At 51.0% G+C, this 19,084-nt stretch overlaps 1 protein-coding gene across 4 annotated transcripts; it reads left to right on the forward strand.

Annotated features, from left to right (window-relative positions):
• The first annotated feature begins 189 nt into the window (after positions 1 to 189).
• Positions 190 to 19,015, forward strand: SIRT2 (sirtuin 2). 4 transcript variants are annotated; one of them, XM_036345970.1, is made up of 17 exons: positions 190 to 290; positions 1,097 to 1,143; positions 1,401 to 1,506; positions 3,812 to 3,860; positions 4,132 to 4,245; positions 7,734 to 7,775; positions 7,927 to 8,033; positions 8,150 to 8,206; positions 9,177 to 9,245; positions 14,307 to 14,436; positions 16,482 to 16,541; positions 16,839 to 16,894; positions 17,079 to 17,155; positions 17,238 to 17,289; positions 17,876 to 17,946; positions 18,095 to 18,161; positions 18,282 to 18,437. In XM_036345970.1, coding segments are annotated over exons 4-17 (1,059 nt in total). In that variant the 5' UTR covers positions 190 to 290; positions 1,097 to 1,143; positions 1,401 to 1,506; positions 3,812 to 3,859. The 4 variants fall into 4 exon arrangements, with proteins under 4 accessions (XP_036201863.1, XP_036201864.1, XP_036201862.1 ...); XM_036345971.1 differs by lacking the exon at positions 1,097 to 1,143 and having other exon boundaries at positions 200 to 290; XM_036345969.1 differs by lacking the exon at positions 1,401 to 1,506 and having other exon boundaries at positions 275 to 290; positions 18,282 to 19,015.
• The last annotated feature ends 69 nt before the right edge of the window (positions 19,016 to 19,084 follow it).

Consider the following 19,084-nt stretch of genomic DNA (forward strand, 5'->3'; position numbering starts at 1 on the left):
CACGGCCTGGTTGGGGGAACTGCCCTTGACGGGAATAGAACCTGGGACCCTCCGGTCTGCAGGCCCAGGCTCTATCTACCGAACCAAACCGGCTAGGGTTCGTTTGTTTATTCTTACCTAAAAGGGCGCGCCGGAGGTTGTGAGAAAGCCTGTATGCGGCCTCGCTGGCTGCTGGGAGTTGTAGTCCTCTGTCCTATCTCTGTCCCTACTGTTTCCGGTGCCGTCACGGGGCCGAGCAGTCGGTGACAGCCCCGAGGGCCCCCGCCCCACGCTCATGGCCGAGCCGGACCGTGAGTCGGGGCCTTGGTGGGAGGGTCGGGCAGGGCCGCTCCGGGGCCTGCCTGAGATCTGCAGGCCCCGGGGCCGAGGGCGGGCGAGGTGGGGCAGGAGATAGGGGCTGTGTGGGGAGGAGTGGGGTTCTGGGGGCCGTTGCTAAGTTATCCCTATGGCTAGGCTGGTGGGTTTCTGGGTCGCGAGCTTTTAAGGGTCCGTTTGCTTTGTCTTCCAAGTTTGCTAAAGACCTAGGTTGTTGCTGTCCCGGTTGCTAAGGGTACCTGGTTGTTAGGGGGAACTGTAAGATGCTAGGGGACCCCTGGTGTTCCCTCCTATCTCTTCCCTCTAGTTCCTGTGCCCCTCCTAAACAAATCATCCCCAACGCACCTCCTCTCACTTCCAGTCCGAGTATCTCTTACCTTTTCTCTTCCTTTCTAAACTTACCACTGTCTGTAAACCTAACCCTCCCCGAGCGCGCGCGCACACACACACACACACACACACACACACACACACACACTATTATGTCCGTCCTGGTTCCTCCTGGTGTCCTCCATGCCCTGAATCCTTTACTTTCTCCTCCCTCTACTAAGCCTTCATGTCTCAGCCCCTTTGTCCCTCACTAACCACCTCTCCTCCCAGCACTCTCCACTCTGCTTTTCCCCACCCTCTCCCTCTCTCTACTGCATTTTTACCTCCACCCCCATACATCAGTACAACTAGTTTGGTGCGTCTTCTTGCCCCGGCCCCCTGCTTGAAGCCCTTCATAACTCCTTAACCATTCCCCCCACTGTAACCACATCTGCTCCCCCTCCTCCCCCAGCCTCTGACCCTCTGGAGACCCAGGCAGGGAAGGTGCTGGAGGCTCAGGTGAGATGGGGAAAGGGTGGAGGGAAGGAGAGAGATGGACTGGTTCCCACACCCCACTCCCTTGGGGGGGGGGGGGGAGGTGGGAACAGAAGGGAGAGTTACCCCAGGGCCCTCAGCTCACAGCCCCAGTCCCTTGCCCCCACCTCCCAGTTCAGCTTCCTGGGGAATAGTGGATTCTGAGGGCTATCGGAGTGTGCAGCCTCAACCCCAAGCCTGCCCTCCTGAACTTTTCTCTTTCCTTGCTCCCCACCCCCCAGTCCCTTCTGAACCTCATTTATGCTGCTCCTGGAAGAGACAGGCATCCAACTTGGTCCCTGAACTCATGGATCTCATGGACAAGTGACTAGAAAATGACCCTACAGGGTGATTATGAAAATAGCTCAGGGCACTGTGGGAGCCCAGAGGAAACTTTGTGGGGTCCCATATTCCAGTCAGTCCCTTCTCTGGAGGAATCCACAGGCTGGTCTAGGAGTCAGACTGAGGTAAACACATTTGCAGTACGTGGCGAGTGGCTGAATTTTCTTAGGCAAGCTGAGAAATGGTGTTCCGCACAGAGGGTGCCGCTAGTGAAGAGGCCTGGGAGCCTGGAAGAGTGCTATACGTTGAGTAGGTGGTGACTGGGGGTGGGCAGCTAATTGTACGCATGGCTGACATTTATGGAATACTTCAGCAGGGCACTCTGCTTAGTGCTTTATGGGCATCATCTCATTTCATCTTCCCAGCATTCCTGTGGGAGTCAAGGCCTATTGTGGCCATTTTACAGAAGAGGAATTTGAGGCATAGCTGTTAAGTATCCTGTCCTCTGTCTCTCAGCCAGAAGAGCTGGGAAGGGTTTGCAAGCCACAGCACGCTCACATTGCCTTCCAGATGCTTCGGTGAGAGCTAGACACAGAGGCCTGAAAGCCCTGAGAACACCTCTAGGTCCTACATTCTGGGCAGGGCCCTTGAGTCCTTCCACCGGAGCCTCACTGTCTGCAGCCTGAAAGAATGCCAGACTCCCACCCCCACCCCCAGCAGCTAACTTGCTGCAAGTTGTAGGCAATGCAGGAGCTGTGATTAGAGCACCTCACAGGCGCACAGCAGAGGAAACACCAGAGGAAACAAGCAGCAGAGGAAGCACAAGCGCTTCCTGGCAGGCCAGGGTTTCTCCCTCGCCTGGCTCTGAAAGTAGGGCCATTGTCAGAGAAAGCTGCAATGCAACACTATGCAGCTGCTTAAAAGAGTGAGGTGGATCTATAGTATCTTGTTCTGCAGAAGATGCAGGGTGCAGCATTGTGCTATGATATGACCAAGCTCTGAGAAAATGATGAGTTTCATATTCAGAGTGATAGGGGAAAGGGGTTTTAAGCAGGAGAGTGAGTTGGTCAGAATTGTTTTTACCAGTGCCACTGCAGGGCCCAGCCCTGGTCTAGCGCACAGGTCTTCCCCCATTCAGTGGTGGATAGTGCTGGAGCTCCTGCCGGGTGCCAGACCCTATTCTCGGTGCTAGACATCCAGTAGTGAACATGGAAAACCCCTGCCTTGTGGAGCTGACGTCATGGTGGACCTTGTAGATGTTGTTGATGAGATTATTGGACTGGAGACACCAAAGAGAAGGGCTTGTGAAGTGGGGGGGAGTGGGCCAGCCCAGACAGGCCATCACACGGAGGGTAGAGGGTAGATCAGAGGTGGAGACTGAGGCTGGGAGTCTAGGTAGGAGGCTGGGACAGAGCCCCCAAGGGAAGAGGACAGACTGGACCAGGTGGAGTACTGAAGAGGGGACACATTATGGCAGGAGGGCAGGAGAGGAAGGCTGGATGCGTCTGGCAAACTGGGAGATGGAGGCCACACTGAGATGGGGCCCAGGAGGAGGAGCAGGTTTGGGGAAGATGCTGAGGCCAGTGTGGGACACAGTGGGAGTGAGGAGCCTTGGGTCCCTTAAAGGCAGGCATCCAGGAGGCCATGGGAACCTTGGATCAGAGAGATGGCATCATCAATGACTGGACCAAGGCCATTGGCATGGATGAGGCAGGTATCCCAGGCAAGGTGGAGAGAGAAAGCAGGCAGGGCCCAGGATCTGCAATTTGGGAGCCTGGCTAAGGGGAGGGGTCGATAAGGAAATGGAGGGTTGGAAAGGCAGTAACTGGGGTTTTCAGCAGGAGGGCTGATGACCAGAGGGTGAGGACTGAAGTGTTTATTATTATGGAGTGACTTTGGTGAGGAGGGCTGGGAGGGGGCGGCAGGTGCATGCTACAGGGGACAAGAAGGGATGCAAGGGGAGAATGTGGATTTGGCACATGAAATAGCAATAGTCAGAGCTTCCTGAGCACTTACCCCACTGGGTGCTGTCTAAGCCCCTCACATAGATGAACTCATTTCATCTCACAATAGCCCACTGAGGTAGCTGCCCTCTGACCTCCATCTCCAAGATGAGGAGCTCTGAGACTCAGAAAAACAAAGTCACTCATATGAGATTACACTCCTTGGGAGAGGCAGGCCATGTCCCCAACGCAGGCACCCTGACCCAGAGCCCACACACTGGCCCCCAGAGCTGTCCCTCCACCACGGCCCCTCACTTCCTTGGGCCCACATCCCAGCCCAGAGCCTTTCCCAAAACCTGGGTGTCACCCCACCCCCCACTTCTAATCCCACTTCTTGGGCCTGGCCACCTTACCCCCACCCCTTTCAGGACTCAGATTCAGACACTGAGGGAGGAGCAGCTGGTGGAGAAGCAGAGAGTGAGTATCTTCCTTAGGAGCCTCATTCTGTGGGGGCTGAGGTGAGGGCGGTTTAGGGGAGGGGTCTGGGTGATACCCCTCACCTCCATCAGGGATGACATTCAGGTATGTAATAATGGGTGCAGTGCCAATGCCTGGCACCCCCGGCTGGATCCAGCATGGACCCTTGAGTTGTGGGAAGGCAGGGGATCCCTGGGCTGGGGCAGGGTTGCTCTGGGCCTCTGTGCACCCAGGCTGAGTGCCCACTACTGTCTCTCTTCTTTTTGGCCAGTGGACTTCCTGCGAAATTTATTCTCCCAGACGTTGGGCCTGGGCACCCAGAAGGAGCGTTTGCTGGACAACCTAACCCTGGAAGGGGTGGCCCACTACATGCTGAGTGAGCGCTGTAAGTCCTTCCCCACCTGCCTGGGCCACTCCCCTCTCCTGGCCCCAAGTGATTTCTCAGCCCCCGGCTACTTGAACTATTCACAACTGTTGTCTGCAAGTAACAAGAAACCCAATTCAAATTGGTTTATACCAAAAAAGGAGTCTGTTCAACCCTTAACTAAAATCCAGCTTGAAGCATGGCCTGGTTCAGGGGCTTCCATGTTGTCAAACATCATAACCCTCTCTGGCGCTGGTTTCTTCTGTGTTGGGGTGAAGGTAGCTCCTGGCAGCTCCAAATGCAAATTCCACCAGCCTCGCAGCTCCCACTGAAGAGAGCATCTTTCTCCCAAAAGAGCAGAGATTGGCTTCAGTTGGTGCAGGTTGGGTCACGTTCTTACACCAAACTAATCACTGTGTCTCTGATTGGCCAGACCTGGGTCACATCTCCATTGCTGAACTAATGACTGCACTCTGATTGGCCAGGCCTGTTTGATAGAATGAAGATGATAATAGTATTTCCTTATAGAGTTATTAGGGGTTAAAAAAAAGTTAATAAAAATGTAAATGCCTGGGCTAGGACATGGAGCATAGCAAGAGCTGTGTGTTCCCTATGATTATTAATTATTACAGAAAGCTTCTTTCAGCTGTGGTGTGTAGGTGCCTCTTTACTGGGTCACCATGTAGTTTATATTTCTTGCTGTGAGTTGAGGTCACCCGAGTCTGAGAAACCAAGCCCTCGGCAGTTCTCAACTAGAACAATCAACCCTTTGAGGGTCCTGAACAGACCTTTGTTAAGGAGATCTTCTCCAGTTTCCTTGTCTTCCAGCTGCTGCCAGCTCCCTTCTCGGGTAGCCAGGCTGCCACCCTGAGCCTCCCTCTCCTGGGCAGGCCAGGCAGCTGGCTATAGCCAGCTACTGGCTCGGTGGGTGGGCATTGGCTACAGTGTTCCTCCCTCTTCCTGCACCTGGATTTTAGGATAATGGGCCTATGAGGGGATAATAATAAATAATAACAGTTAATTGAGTCCTCACTATTTGCTGAGTGCTGGGCCAGGCACTTGACGGGCTTCCTCTCATTTGATTTTCACATCATTATACCTGTGAGGTCATTACAGGAGTAATCTGGACAGAGGAGGAAACTGAGGCACAGAGAGGCTGTGACTTGGTGCAGGGTTACACACTAGTTAGAGGCAGAGTCAAGACTCAACCCCAGCCCTATGAATCCAGAGCACAGGCTCCTTCCCCCCGCTGTCCTCCTTTGGACAGGATATACTAGAGGTGCCCGGTTCACAGGGCTTCACTTGTGTCTGTCCATCAGCTGATGGGCAGATGCCAGAGCTGCATGGCAGGGCTGCCTGCCAGCCAGCAGCTAAAGAGGCAACTGGGCTATTATGAAATGATTCAACCCCTGTCCTGTCTTCCTATCTTCTGAAAGCTGGTAAATATAGGGGAACAAAGTGCTTATAGGTATACAAATCATGGGTCTCAAGAAATGTAATACAATTGACTCAAGAATAATAGCAAACATATACACAGTTGACCCTTGAACAACACAGGTTTGAAATGCATGGGTCCACATATCAGATTTTTCTCAATAAATACTATATATGTATTTCCTCTTCCTTATGATTTTCTTAATAATTTTCTTTTCTCTAGCATACTTTATTATAAGAATACAGTATATATTACATGTAGCATACAAATATATATTAATTGGCTCTTTATGTTATAGGTAAGGAATCCAGTGAACAGTAGGCTATTAGTAGTTAAGTTTTAGGGGAGTCAAAAGTTATACACGGATTTTCAACATGCTAGGGTGGGGGTGGGGTCATCTCTATTAAACCCCCACATTGTTCAAGGGTCAGCTGTATAGTGTTTGCCCAGTGCTGGGCACGGATCTAAGTTTTACAAGAATATTCAGCCCTAGCCGGTTTGGCTCAGTGGATAGAGCGTCGGCCTGTGGACTGAAAGGTACCGGGTTCGATTCCGGCCAAGGGCACATGCCTGGATTGCAGGCTTGATCCCCAGTAGGGGCTGTGCAGAAGGCAGTCAATCAATGATTCTCTCTCATCATTTATGTTTCTATCTCTTCCTCCCTCTCCCTTCCTCTCTTAAGTCAATAAAGAAATATATTTAAAAAAAAAAAAAAAAAAGAATAAATTCATTCTCTCAACAGCCCTGTGAAGTCAGTACTGAAATTATGCCCATTTAACAGCAGGAAACTGAAGTCAGAGTAGAGATCTGAACTAAGACACCCTGATGGTGAGCAGGAGAACCAGGATTTCAATCTGTTGTTCACTCTCCTGTTCATTAGGTCTGAGAGTGGCAAATCTTTGGTCTTCACCTGAAAATTGCCAGACTAATGTGTGTTTGATTACAGAGAAAAGAAATGTGTATAATATGCTAGAAATAGGTAGATTCAGGATTGTGTCCAAAAGATGAGGTCCTGCCAGAGATTTTTACAATAACCAGTAACTCTTCTGGGGGAAACCCTCAACTCTAGCCTCCTCATTAAGATCTAGTTTTAGCCCTGGCTGGTTTGGCTCAACGGATAGAGCATCAGCCTGGAGACTGAAGGGTCCCAGGTTTGATTCCGGTCAAGGGTACATGCCTGGGTTGCGGGTTCAATCCCCAGTAGGGGATGTACAGAAGACAGCCAATCAATGATTCTCTCTCATCAATGATGCTTCTATCTCTCTCTCCCTCTCCCTTCCCTTCTGAAATCAATATATATATATTTTTAAAGATCTAGTTTTATCTCACCCAGCTGGTGTGGCTCAGTGATTGACCATTGACCCATGAATCAGGAGGTCACCATTTGATTCCCGGTCAGGGAAGATGCCTGGATTGCAGGCTCGATCCCAATGCAGTGATTCTCAACCTTCCTAATGCCACGACCCTTTAATACAGTTCCTCATGTTGTGTGACCCCCAATTTCATTGTTACAAATTGAACATAATTAAAGCATAGCAATTAATCACAAAAACAATATGTAATTATATATGTGTTTTCCAATGGTCTTAGGCGACCCCTGTGAAAGCGGTTGAGAATCGTTGCAATAGGGGATGTGTAGGAAGCAACCAATCGATGTTTCTCATTGATGTTTCTATCTCTCTTTCTCCCTTCCTCTCTCTAAAATAAATAAAAACATATATTTAGAAAAAATCTAGGTGTGTCTAGGTCTAGTTAGGGGCAGAAGCTTCTCTACAAGTGGCCTTTTCTCGACTAAGTTGGTATAATTTCAAACAGTAGATTCTTTGTCCCCATACTGGCTCTTCCACCAATCAACTGTGTGACTGCTTCCCCTCTCTGAGCCTTGGTTTCCTCATCTGTAAAGTGGGGATATTAACACCACCTGCCTCGAGGTGGTTGGGAGGACCATTCATGCATCTGCAATGTTTGCCCCAGGGCCTGGGACCAAGTGAACAGTGTCAAGGGCTGTGATAGATGGTGTTATTTTGGGGCCAAGCAAACCATGTCATATGATGCATAAACTCCTTTCTTCCAGGTCGCAGGGTCATCTGTTTGGTGGGAGCTGGAATCTCCACGTGTAAGTGCCCCCTCCCCCTGTTTTGGGGGAGCCCCTTCCAGGGGCAAGGGGGGGAGGGGGAGCCATGTCTAGGCCCTCACTTGGAAGGGTCACTGTGGTATAGATGGGGCCCAGGTCCCTGATAGATTGCTCCCTGCCCCTCCTCCCCCAGCCGCGGGCATCCCTGACTTCCGCTCCCCATCCACCGGCCTCTATGCCAACCTGCAGAAGTACCATCTTCCCTATCCAGAGGCCATCTTTGAGATTGGCTACTTCAAGGTATGTGCAGGGAGGATGTTTGCAATGATGGGAATAGGGGATGGAATGGGGTCATCTGCTCTCATGTCACCAGGGGCATCTGGGTGACCACTTGCCTTTCACTTTCTCTTCCACAGAAACATCCAGAGCCCTTCTTTGCCCTCGCCAAGGAACTCTATCCTGGGCAATTCAAGGTGAGCTTTTTCCCCCCAATATATTTTATTGATTTTTTACAGAGAGGAAGGGAGAGGGATAGAGAGTTAGAAACATCGATCAGCTGCCTCCTGAACACTCCCTACTGGGGATGTGCCGGAACCAAGGTACATGCCCTTGACCGGAATCAAACCTGGGACCCTTTAGTCCGCAGGCCGACGCTCTATCCACTGAGCCAAATTGGTCAGGGCAAGGTGAGCTTTTTTTTGCCAGGGAGAACAGCAAAGGCTGGTGGACAGAAGGCATGGGAAGGGCCACTTGGACAAATATAAACTGGTCATTAAATACATGGGCTCTGACTCCTGATCTCTCATTTCCTGCTCTTTTTTGTTGTTATTAATTTTTACCTGAAGATATTTTTTCCATTGACTTTTAGAGAGAGGAGAAGGGACGGGGAGAGACAGAGATAAACATCGATGTGAGAGAAACACATTGATTGGTTGCCTCTCACATGAGCCCTGACCAGGGCTGGGGATTGAGCCGGCAACTGAGGTATGTGCCCTTGACCTGAATTGAACCCGGGACCCTCAGTCCACAGGCCAAGGCTCTATCCACTAAGCCAAACCAGCTAGGGCTCCCTGCTCTTTTGACCTTGAGCCTCAGTTTTTCCATTTGTAAAATGAAGCTGATAATATTATATGAAAAGGGTTGTTGTGAGGCTTAAATGAGTTAACAATATGTACAAAAGCCCAGTCTCTGGAGACAGGCTGCTTTTGTACAAACCCCAACTCTAAACTTGGCAGCTGTTTGACTTTGGCAAGATAATCAGCTTCCATGTGCTTCAGTTTCCTTATCTGTGAAATGGGGATAGTGATGGCCTGTGCCTCACAAGGTCGATGTGATGATTCCATGAGGTAAAACAGGCACAGTGCCCAGAACAGTGAGCGGCAGGTGGCGCTGTGGGGAGCCTTCTCTGTTCCTGTCATCATTGTTATGATTGCTCCCCTCCAGCCGACCCTGTGTCACTACTTCATCCGCCTGTTGAAGGAGAAAGGGCTGCTCCGGCGCTGCTATACTCAGGTAGGCGGGACCGTGGGCATCCTGGGAGGGAGAGGGAGGCTGCCTGTGACCTGGTGCCTCAGTGGTAAGAGCTCGGGCCCCTGCTGCTTTGTCCTGTGACCTGCAGTGAGCCATTTCCCCTCTCAGCCTCAGTTTGCCCTTCTGTAAAGCAGAGGCCAGAACAGCTACACACTCTCAGGCCTGTGGTGACATGGCAGTGAACTCCTCTTCTCTGAGCCATCCCACATGTACTGAGAAAGGACCTGGTCCCTGAGGGGAAGGGACACCATTTACACCATCGATTTCATAGATTTTCCAGCAGATGATACCAGAATGACTGGATCTAATAAAATCCGTACACTATGTCAGTATCCTAATGGGCAGATGTAGTGTCTTAAGAAAGGGTCATCTTTTTATAATTTGCACAAAAGCCTCATATGTGCTATGGGTTCCTGGCTCATACATGTCAGGTGCTCAGCCTAGGGCAGCCGTGGGCAAACTACGGCCCACGGGCCGGATCTGGCCCGTTTGAAATGAATAAAACTAAAAAAAAAAAGACCGTACCCTTTTATGTAATGATGTTTACTTTGAATTTATATTAGTTCACACAAACACTCCATCCATGCTTTTGTTCCGGCCCTCCGGTCCAGTTTAAGAACCCATTGTGGCCCTCGAGTCAAAAAGTTTGCCCACCCCTGGCCTAGGGCCTCAGCCTAGGGTACTCAGGCAAAGATGGCTCACCTTGTTGGCTCCTGGACTTCTGGGATCTCACACCCCTAGCAGTAAAAAATGTTTATGCCTCTACCTTTGTTTTTTGGTTATGTATTGAAATTATATGATATCATGCATGCTATAAATTATACTCTACCTCAGAACCCCAAATTGTAAAATAGAGAACACATGAATATAAATAGGTATTCTAATATTTCCTTCCTGCACCTGGCAATTTGGAGCCCGCAGCCTCAGAAACCGCCGCCAGGGGGAGGATGAATTCTCTGTAGGCCCAGATTTTTCAAATGGAGTGCAGGTGCTCCTGCTAGAGCTGGTAGTGTGATGGGGTAGGGGACAGTCACCTCCTAGGAGTAGCCCAGGCTCAAGATAAACCTGACCTTTCTTCCCAGAGGGTCAGCTTTATCCACAGGATGTGGCTCAGACATGATACAATGGCTCATCTGAGCCAGTACCCTCCGTGCATGATTTCATGGACTCCTCACCTTGCCCTTGCTGGCATCCCTGTTCGTTAGCTTCTGTCACAAAGGTTTACTGAGTGTCAGCTGAGTGCCAGGCCCTGCTGGCAGCAAACAGCTGACTCCCTGCCCTCCTGAAGCTGACGTTAATGTGGGGAGAGACCATGGACAAGATGCATAAGTAGCTTATGTGCTGTGGCAGATGAGAGTTCTGTGGAGTAGGTTTAAGCAGAAAGGGACATCTGTGTGTGGAGGGTGAAGTGTTGTTGTAAACAAGGTATCAGGAAGGCCTCACTGAGACATTTAAACAACGACCTAAGGGAAGGAACCATGAGATTATTTTGGGGGACTGCGTTCCAGGCAAGGGAACAGCCAGTGCAAGAACCTGCGGGAGACCGAATTTGATGTGTTCAAGAAGCTGGATCTCGCCTAACCGGTTTGGCTCAGTGGATAGAGCGTCGGCCTGCGGACTGAAAGGTCCCAGGTTCGATTCCGGTCAAGGGCATGTACCTGGGTTGCGGGCACATCCCCAGTAGGAGGTGTGCAGGAGGCAGCTGATCGATGTTTCTCTCTCATCAATGTTTCTAACTCTCTATCCCTCTCCCTTCCTCTCTGTAAAAAAATCAATAAAATATATATTTAAAAAAAAAAAAAAAAGAAGAAGCTGGATCTGAGTAAGCGAGGAGGACAGTAGTGGGAGAGAATGGAGGAGATGAGGTCAGGGAGGTGACAGGGGCAGACCTTATGGGGCCTCAGGCCTGAGCAAGATGGTGCCACAGGAGGGCTCTGAGCAAAGCAGGGATGAGATCAGGTGTCCCTCTGGCTGCCTGTAGGAGCTAGACCAGCCGTGGGCAAACTACGGCTCGCGGGCCGCCCGTTTGAAATGAATAAAACTAAAAAAAAAAAGACCGTACCCTTTTATGTAATGATGTTTACTTTGAATTTATATTAGTTCACACAAACACTCCATCCATGCTTTTGCTCCAGCCCTCCGGTCCAGTTTAAGAACCCATTGTGGCCCTCGAGTCAAAAAGTTTGCCCACCTCTGCGCTAGACTATGGGCGCAGTGGGGAGGGGGTTACAGAGACCAGGGAGGAGGCTGCTGTCATGGTTTAAGCAGGAGAGGATGGAGGCTGGGCCAGGGTGGGGGCTGTCAAGGGGAGAAGGGGCAGGTTATGAATCCAGTTTAAAGCTTGAACCAGCAGGACTTGTTGATGGATTGGATGTGAAATGATTCATGAGAGAGAGGAGTCAAGGATGACTGGCAGCTCTCAGCCTGGGCACCTGCTGCTTTTTACTGAGATGGTGGGAGGTTGTGGGGGTGGGGGCAGAAGAGGAGTTTGCTTTGAGGCCTATTGAGGTTGAGATGCCACATGGAGATGGGGACAGATGGTTGGACACAGGAGTCTAGACTCAAGCCAGAGGGGCAGCGTATAAACAATGTTTAAACTCACCAGACAGGATGAGATCACAGGGTTCCAGCATGAGAAGCCCAGGCCCCGGACAAAGTGCCCGTCAGAGCTGCTCAGCGGGCTCACTTCCCAGCTCTGCAGAGGCAAATGTACCTGCCCTTGACCATGAAAGTATGGCAGCTGCCTCCTACTTTTACACAAGAGCCAACATGAATACATTCTGGGGTCAAAGGGTACTCTGCAGGCATTCCCCCTCCAGTTGCAATATTTAATGCATGAAATTTAACTATATATAATATTCAAACTGGCATACTACCTAAAATAGATAAAGGTGGGGAAAAAAATCTTTCCATTCTCACATATCATGAAACTATTTTTTTCAAACTTAACACCCTCTTCCTTGATCTCAGCCACTATTTGAGTCACTGACCCAGTTTCCTGGAACACATTGTCTTCACTTCTTTCTGAATTGTGGTGATGCAGCAATTCTGAAGCGACATAGCCTGCAGTTTTTATCTAAAGGCACAAGTATCCACTCAAACGTGAGAACAACTGCCCTGTTCACCTAAGTCACTTGATCATCACAGCAACACATTCTTTGAAATATTGGCATTTGCACTATACATAGGGTTTGGACTTGTCTTTCTTTCTTTTCAACCAATTTATTTGCCTCTCTTTATTTCTCTTTCACTGGGCAGCTAAAAGAAGGAAATCCTTTGTCAGCACAATTCATTGGTCTCCCGCCTCAGCTCGAATTTTGGTAATGCACAGCCATACTTGTGCATTATTTTTATTATAAGTATTTATTTAAGCCAAACATATGATGGAAGCAAGATCTCAAATGTTCCCTGAACTTAGCTTTCTTTCACCTCACCCCTTGTCTGAAAGACTCTTCTGTATCCTCACCCACATAGCAGCTTCATGCTTTTTAAAAGCTGTCAATGGTGATATGTCTAACAGGGACACAGTGTTTTAAAACAAAAAGGGAACCAAGGTTTAAAAATCAGATTTCAGGTGAAAACCCTAAAAATTGGAAAGCACTGCATCCTGGGTGGCCTTCCCCGGGAGAATGGCTGGCTGGAGTTGAGTAGCCACTGCCCACTCTCGGGACTGCTCACCCTTGCCCAGGTCACACCCTCTCCATGGCCAGTTTCCTGCCGGCACCAGGGCCACTCGGCAGTTGCTGAGTATTGTCTCAAGTTCAGTGCTTGTCCTTTGAGACAGAATCTCCTTGGGCCATACTGCCCAGCCCCCAGCTCCCCTCCCTGCAGGCCACTGATGTGGGCTCCTTCACGTGTCTCATTCTGTGGCAAGCAGATACACAAATTCAAATATATTTTTTTCACATCCTGTACACACTGCCTTTGTGCTTTTTTTGCCTTCTAACATAGTGGCGAGATCATTTCCTATCCGTACATACAGGTTGGCCTCATTCTTTGTTTTTGTTTCTTGATTCACATGGCGTCAAAGAATAACAGGCATTCAGGCAGTTCTACACCCTATTGAGTTATCTGCGCGCACACTGCTTATGTACAAGGGAGTCAATAGTAGGCTGAATCAAGTAACAAAGGCAAACTAGGATTCCCAGTGGAGAGGGGGAGGGAGAAAGCTGCAGAGAATCTGGGAACAGTGACTCTTGTCTGCATGTTCTAGGGGTAAGCTGATTTCTGGCAGGGAGGGGAGAGTGCAGTTGGGGTCATCTGCCCTTGAAAGGACCCTTTCAGTTGTCCATGGCATCTCCAGGAAACCTTGTCGGTCAGCTGTGGGCCACACGTGACGGACCTTCTCTGTAACATCTGCCAGTGTCCTCGGTAAGCACTGGCCTCACGGGCAAACGAAAACTGCTCCAGAGAGGCTGCGTGTTGAGAGAAAAATGAGAGCACAAATGTGTATGTGGGAGAGAATATCCTTGTTTGGTGAATAAGGAAAGTTTCTTTGTCTTAAAGGAATACAGTTAAGATTCTATCCGTGAAACAGACCTGTCAGAAACCTGGCTGCTAAATAGGCAAAGTGTGATTAAAACCACAAAGCCCCGCTGAGTTTTTTATTTCTGCTACTGCTTGGCCAGGGCTGCTGCGCACCGCTGTGCAGTTTGGGTGCCACATCGGAGGGGGCTCCGTTTACAATGGGAACATTGTACATCATTTCAACAGATTTCTAGTAGGCGGCACTAAAGCATGTGGTTCCGACAAAACAAATGATCTGAAAAATGGAAGCAAAGTGGCCTGAATTTGCAGAGAAATGCCATATGGGCTGGTGATGGCCATGGGCCTGGGCTCATGCACCTTTGAGTTTGGACCCGTGACCAGAAGCATCCATGACTTTTACCCTTTCAGTGGCACCATAAGAATAAACAGAATTTTTTAGACACACCCTGGCCCTTGCTTTCCCTACCTTCTCTCTCCCTGTCCCACTGGTTTCTCTTGGCTACAACTCCCTGCTCCGTCTTCTGCTCCTGACCCTCTTTCCTCCTCTCCCTCCAGAACATAGACACCCTGGAGCGAGTGGCAGGGCTGGAGCCTGAGGACTTAGTGGAGGCCCATGGCACCTTCTACACGTCGCACTGCATCAGCCCCCTCTGCCGGAAGGAGTATACACTCAGCTGGATGAAAGGTGAGGGGCTGGAGGTCATCCCTAAGGGCAGGCCTTCCGCCCACTGTCCGCTGCTCAGCTCCAGGGACAGGGCCTTCCCCAGTGGGCGCCTGTTCTGCCCTGCACAGCTCTGTGGCTCTTTTTAGTAGATAATGGCAGCCTCCAAAGATTTGAAGTGACAGTGAGGTTCATTGCTCCACCACTACCTCACAGCCAGGTTATGATGGCTGCAAGCTCCAGATCCAGGTCAGCCGCACACAGAGACAGGTAGCAGAGGCCCCCAAATGGTCATACAGCCTCTTTCATGATGTCATGAAACCCTAGCTCTTTGCCTTTTGAGGGGCTCTGACCTTAGTGTACCTGATGTGCTCATCAAGGCAGCTGGAACTAAGTTCTCAGGAGAGCAGAGCTGTCTGATAGAGCTTTCTGAGATGAGGGAAACCCCCATCTCTGCACTGTCCGGTATGGCAGCTGCTGGCTTCACTGAAATGTGGCTAGTGGGACCAAGGAACTCAATTTTAAATGTAAAAAGCCATATCTGCTATGATGACCATATGGGACAGCACTTGTACGAGAAACACAGGACTCGGTTAGCCCATGAGTTCAGGCGAGCAGAATCTATGGAGTGTGAAGCCAAACACAGGCCTGGTCAGGGTTGAAGGCTGGGGCTGCCCCTAGGGGTGCAGACTACAGGGCTTGCTAAAGTCATAGACCCCATTCATGTTAGGGCAGAGTGTCCAAAAAAAGGGGGGAAATTTTTCAGCCAACCCACATTTCTTGAATACAGCAAGAGCCTATTTCTGACATCCACTGTGTGAATTAAGAAGTCACTTATGAAGAAATGAATGTGAGGTGTGAGGAATCATAGGAGCTAAGAACGAAGAAAAGGCAAAAAAAAAAAAAAAAGAAGAAGTCACTTATTTCACCCATGAAAACCCATTTCTGACATTCTTTATGCTAACTTCACAAAGCCTCTGGTGTCCATGGGAGATAAGGACAACACTTGTATTAGGGCCTCTGGATAAAATACCAGCTGACCATCCTTCGAGTGAGGAGGCCTGAACAGCCCAGCTACGCGCAGCTGGGGATGATGTACAGTTAACATTACCCCATTATGTTCACTTACAGCAATATCTCATGCAGCACCCACAAAATAGGATACTGTCAATGCAGAAATGTTTTAAAATAAATGACAGACATTAAAACACTTCTCTATTTGTCAAAGAAATGAATGGTTGAATGAATGAGCTAGGATTCTATGGATTGCAAGTGACAGAATGCTTTTCAAGTTTTCTTAATCAATAAGCAATAAGGAGACAGACCAGTGTGGCTCAGTGGTGAGTAGCGACCTATGAACCCAGAGGTTGCTGGCTCGATTCCCAGTCAGGGCACATGCCTGCGTTGTGAGCTCAATCCCCACTGCGAGGTGTGCAGGAGGCAACTAATCAATGATTCTCTCTCATCATTGATGCTTCTGTGTCTCTCTCCCTCTCCCTCTCTGATATCAATAAAAATATACTAAAAAAATAATAATAAGCAATCAGGAGCATGATAGTCACAGTATGGTGTGTGGGGGTGTCCGTCACAGAACCCAAGTCTGCCTAAAGGTTTGTCCCCATCCCAGGATCATCTGTGTATTCTTCCCTCTCGTTCTGCCACAGGCCTGGGACCCCCAGGCCTCTCTGACCCAGGAGGAAATAGGGCTGCCCTCAAAGACCCACAGACAGAACTTCACTCTTGACTTCAGTTTCCCCAGGTTGGGAGTTGGGGAGTCCAGTGGCCCCTGTTAGGAGCAAGTGTCTGCTCATTTGTTGACTCTTTCATTCAGTAGCTAAGCCGGTTGCTGGGAGCCACCCTTGGACTCCTGGGGCATGGGGGAGGACAGGGGCAGTTCTCTGAGAAGTGGGGGTCCCTTCTGAGCAGGGCAGATACCCAGGAGGTTCCCTGGTGACTGAGGTGTGTTTGCGTGGACAGTGAAGAAAGGGGCAGGGGAGGCGGCAGGGCAGGCTGCAGCCCCAGCCCAGAGCCTCTCACCTCCTTCTCCCCTTCCCCTTCTCCACACCCAGAGAAGATCTTCTCCGAGGTGACTCCCAAGTGTGAGAACTGTCAGAGCGTGGTGAAGCCTGGTGAGCCTTGGGGCCAGGGACCAACTGAGGGAGATTTGGACTGCCCGAAATGTAATGCCGACTTAGAAGCACCCCACCCCACTAACCCCTTCCCCAGAAGGCCACAGTCGCCATCCACCCACCTCTGGTCACCCTCTCTCCAGGGAGAGGGCTCTGTACCCTGGCCTGTCCCTACTGCTCTGCACCCCCCACCCAGCCCTGAGGTCTGCCTTCTGCTCCTTCCTGTCCTCTGCCTCCCCTTGTTCACTGTCTTTTTCTGTCCTGTGTTGTCTGTCTGTCCATCCGTTTCCACCTCAGATATCGTGTTCTTTGGTGAGAACCTCCCAGCGCGTTTCTTCTCCTGCATTCAGTCAGTAAGTGTCTCCATCACCACTCTGTGCTCAGCCAATGTGGGGACAGCCTGGACCCTGCCCGGGGGAGGGTCACTTCCTCAGCTAGCTGTTTGTGGGCTTGCAGTGGGGACTGGGGTGGGGAGGGAGGGGCTCAGCCTCAGCTGAGGGTGGAGCCCTCATGGCCATGGCCACTCCCCCTTCACAGGACTTCCTGAACGTGGACCTGCTCATCATCATGGGCACTTCCCTGCAGGTGCAGCCCTTTGCATCCCTCATCAGCAAGTAGGTTGGGGTTTGGGCTCGGGGGTGCTGGGGATAGGGGAGCCAAGACAGGTCCTCACTACTCAGCTCGCCATCCTCCCAGGGCACCCCTCTCTACCCCACGCCTGCTCATCAACAAGGAAAAAACTGGCCAGGTGAGTTGGCTTTTATTCACATCTTCTCGTTCTTCCCTGCCTGCTTGATCCTCACATGGGTCCCCATTTCTTCCCACTGGCTGCCTCGGAATGATGGGATGGGTCTCTAGGGAACCCAATAGTTCAGACCCCTCAGGTCCAGACCAGGGATTCCAGAATCCAGAGGGATCAAGTTCTGGGCTGCCCTGACTCTAAAATTCCACAGGCTCTGGGTCATTCGGGGCCCTTCTGAGCAAGTGACATAACCCCAACTCAAAGCAACTGAAGCCAAAACACTTCCTGGGACTGAAGAGTCAGGGCAGCTGGAGCCTGGGCCTTCTCAGTGTCATCAGAGTCACCAGGGGCTTCCTCTTGGAGAGTAATGTTTCTTCCAACAGACAAAACATGCCATGTGCCAGACGCTGCTGTAAGCGTTTTCCCTGGGTTAACCCACTGACAGTACAACCCTCGGTGTGGGTTCGATGATCATCCCCATTACAGATAAGGAAACTGAGATTCCGAGAGGCCAGGTCACTTAAGCGAAGTCACAGAGCTGGGGTGCAAGCCCAGTGCTCTTATCTCTCCCCATACCCCCTCTTCCCTGCAGACTGACCCCTTCCTGGGAATGATGATGGGCCTTGGGGGAGGCATGGACTTTGACTCCAAGAAGGCCTACAGGTAAGGCCTGGATCTGCTGTGGGAATGGAGCCTGCCAGGGACAGGTCCAAGGTGGGGGTGGGGGTGGGGGCATGAAGGCACACAAACAGGGCAGAGCTAGCAGGGGCCTGGGGCAAGCCTGGGAGATCTGATTCTCACTCAACCACAGGGATGTGGCCTGGCTGGGTGACTGTGACCAGGGCTGCCTGGCTCTTGCTGACCTCCTCGGATGGAAGGTGAGGAGCCTGGGCCACCCCAGCCCTCCCTGAGCCCAGTCCCTGGACCCCTGCCCCATGGGTCCTCTGACCCCCTGAGGCATGGTGACCTCTAACCCCTGGAAACATTGTCCCCTGCAGAAGGAGCTAGAAGACCTTGTCCGGAAGGAGCATGCCAGCATTGACGCTCAGTCAGGGTTGGGGAGCCCCAACCCCACCACTTCAGCTTCCCCCAGGAAGTCCCCACCTGCCCCCAAGGAGGAGGCCAGGACCACGGAGGGGGAGAAACCCCAGTGACACCTGCGCCTCCCAGGCAGGATACCCAGCTCCTTTGGGGCAGTTGAGCCCCAACCAGCCCTGGTCCTCCCTAACTTGCAGCTTTTGTCTGGGGAGCTCAGAGCATTCCCTCAGTCTCATAACCACCCCCTCCTAAAACGGGTCCCAGCCCCCCTGACCCTGGCAGATCTCTAACATCTCCTGAGGGCTGAGGCATGAGCCACCCATCTCTAACAGCCGGAGCCTCTAGCCACCCCAGGGGCAAGGATCAACCTCCCCTAATGTCTAACTGCTCCCGGGAGACCGAGGAGCCTCCAAGTTTCTAACTGTCCCAGGACAGGGCCATAGAGCCCACATACTTTCAACTGCTCCCAGGGGCCTGTGGCCAAGTAGACAAAATTTAACCTACCCTGGCAGGACTGGAGGCCCTCCAAACATAACTCATCAAATGGGGGGATTTGAGCCTGCAGACCTCCCACCTCTCTGCCTCCAATTCCTAAAGTGGGTGCTGGGCTGCCTTCACTCAGGACCCAATTCCCATGCGGAATGGGCAGATGATGTTACCTATTGGAGACAAATTAAAAACAAAAAACTAACAATCAGCTGTCTGGCCTCGCTGTTCCTTTCTGTGGGCTCGCAGGGAAGCAGCTGAGGGAGGGGGTGAGAGC

Source organism: Myotis myotis, unplaced genomic scaffold (assembly GCF_014108235.1).
Source record: "Myotis myotis isolate mMyoMyo1 unplaced genomic scaffold, mMyoMyo1.p scaffold_m19_p_19, whole genome shotgun sequence".
NCBI lineage: Eukaryota > Metazoa > Chordata > Mammalia > Chiroptera > Vespertilionidae > Myotis > Myotis myotis.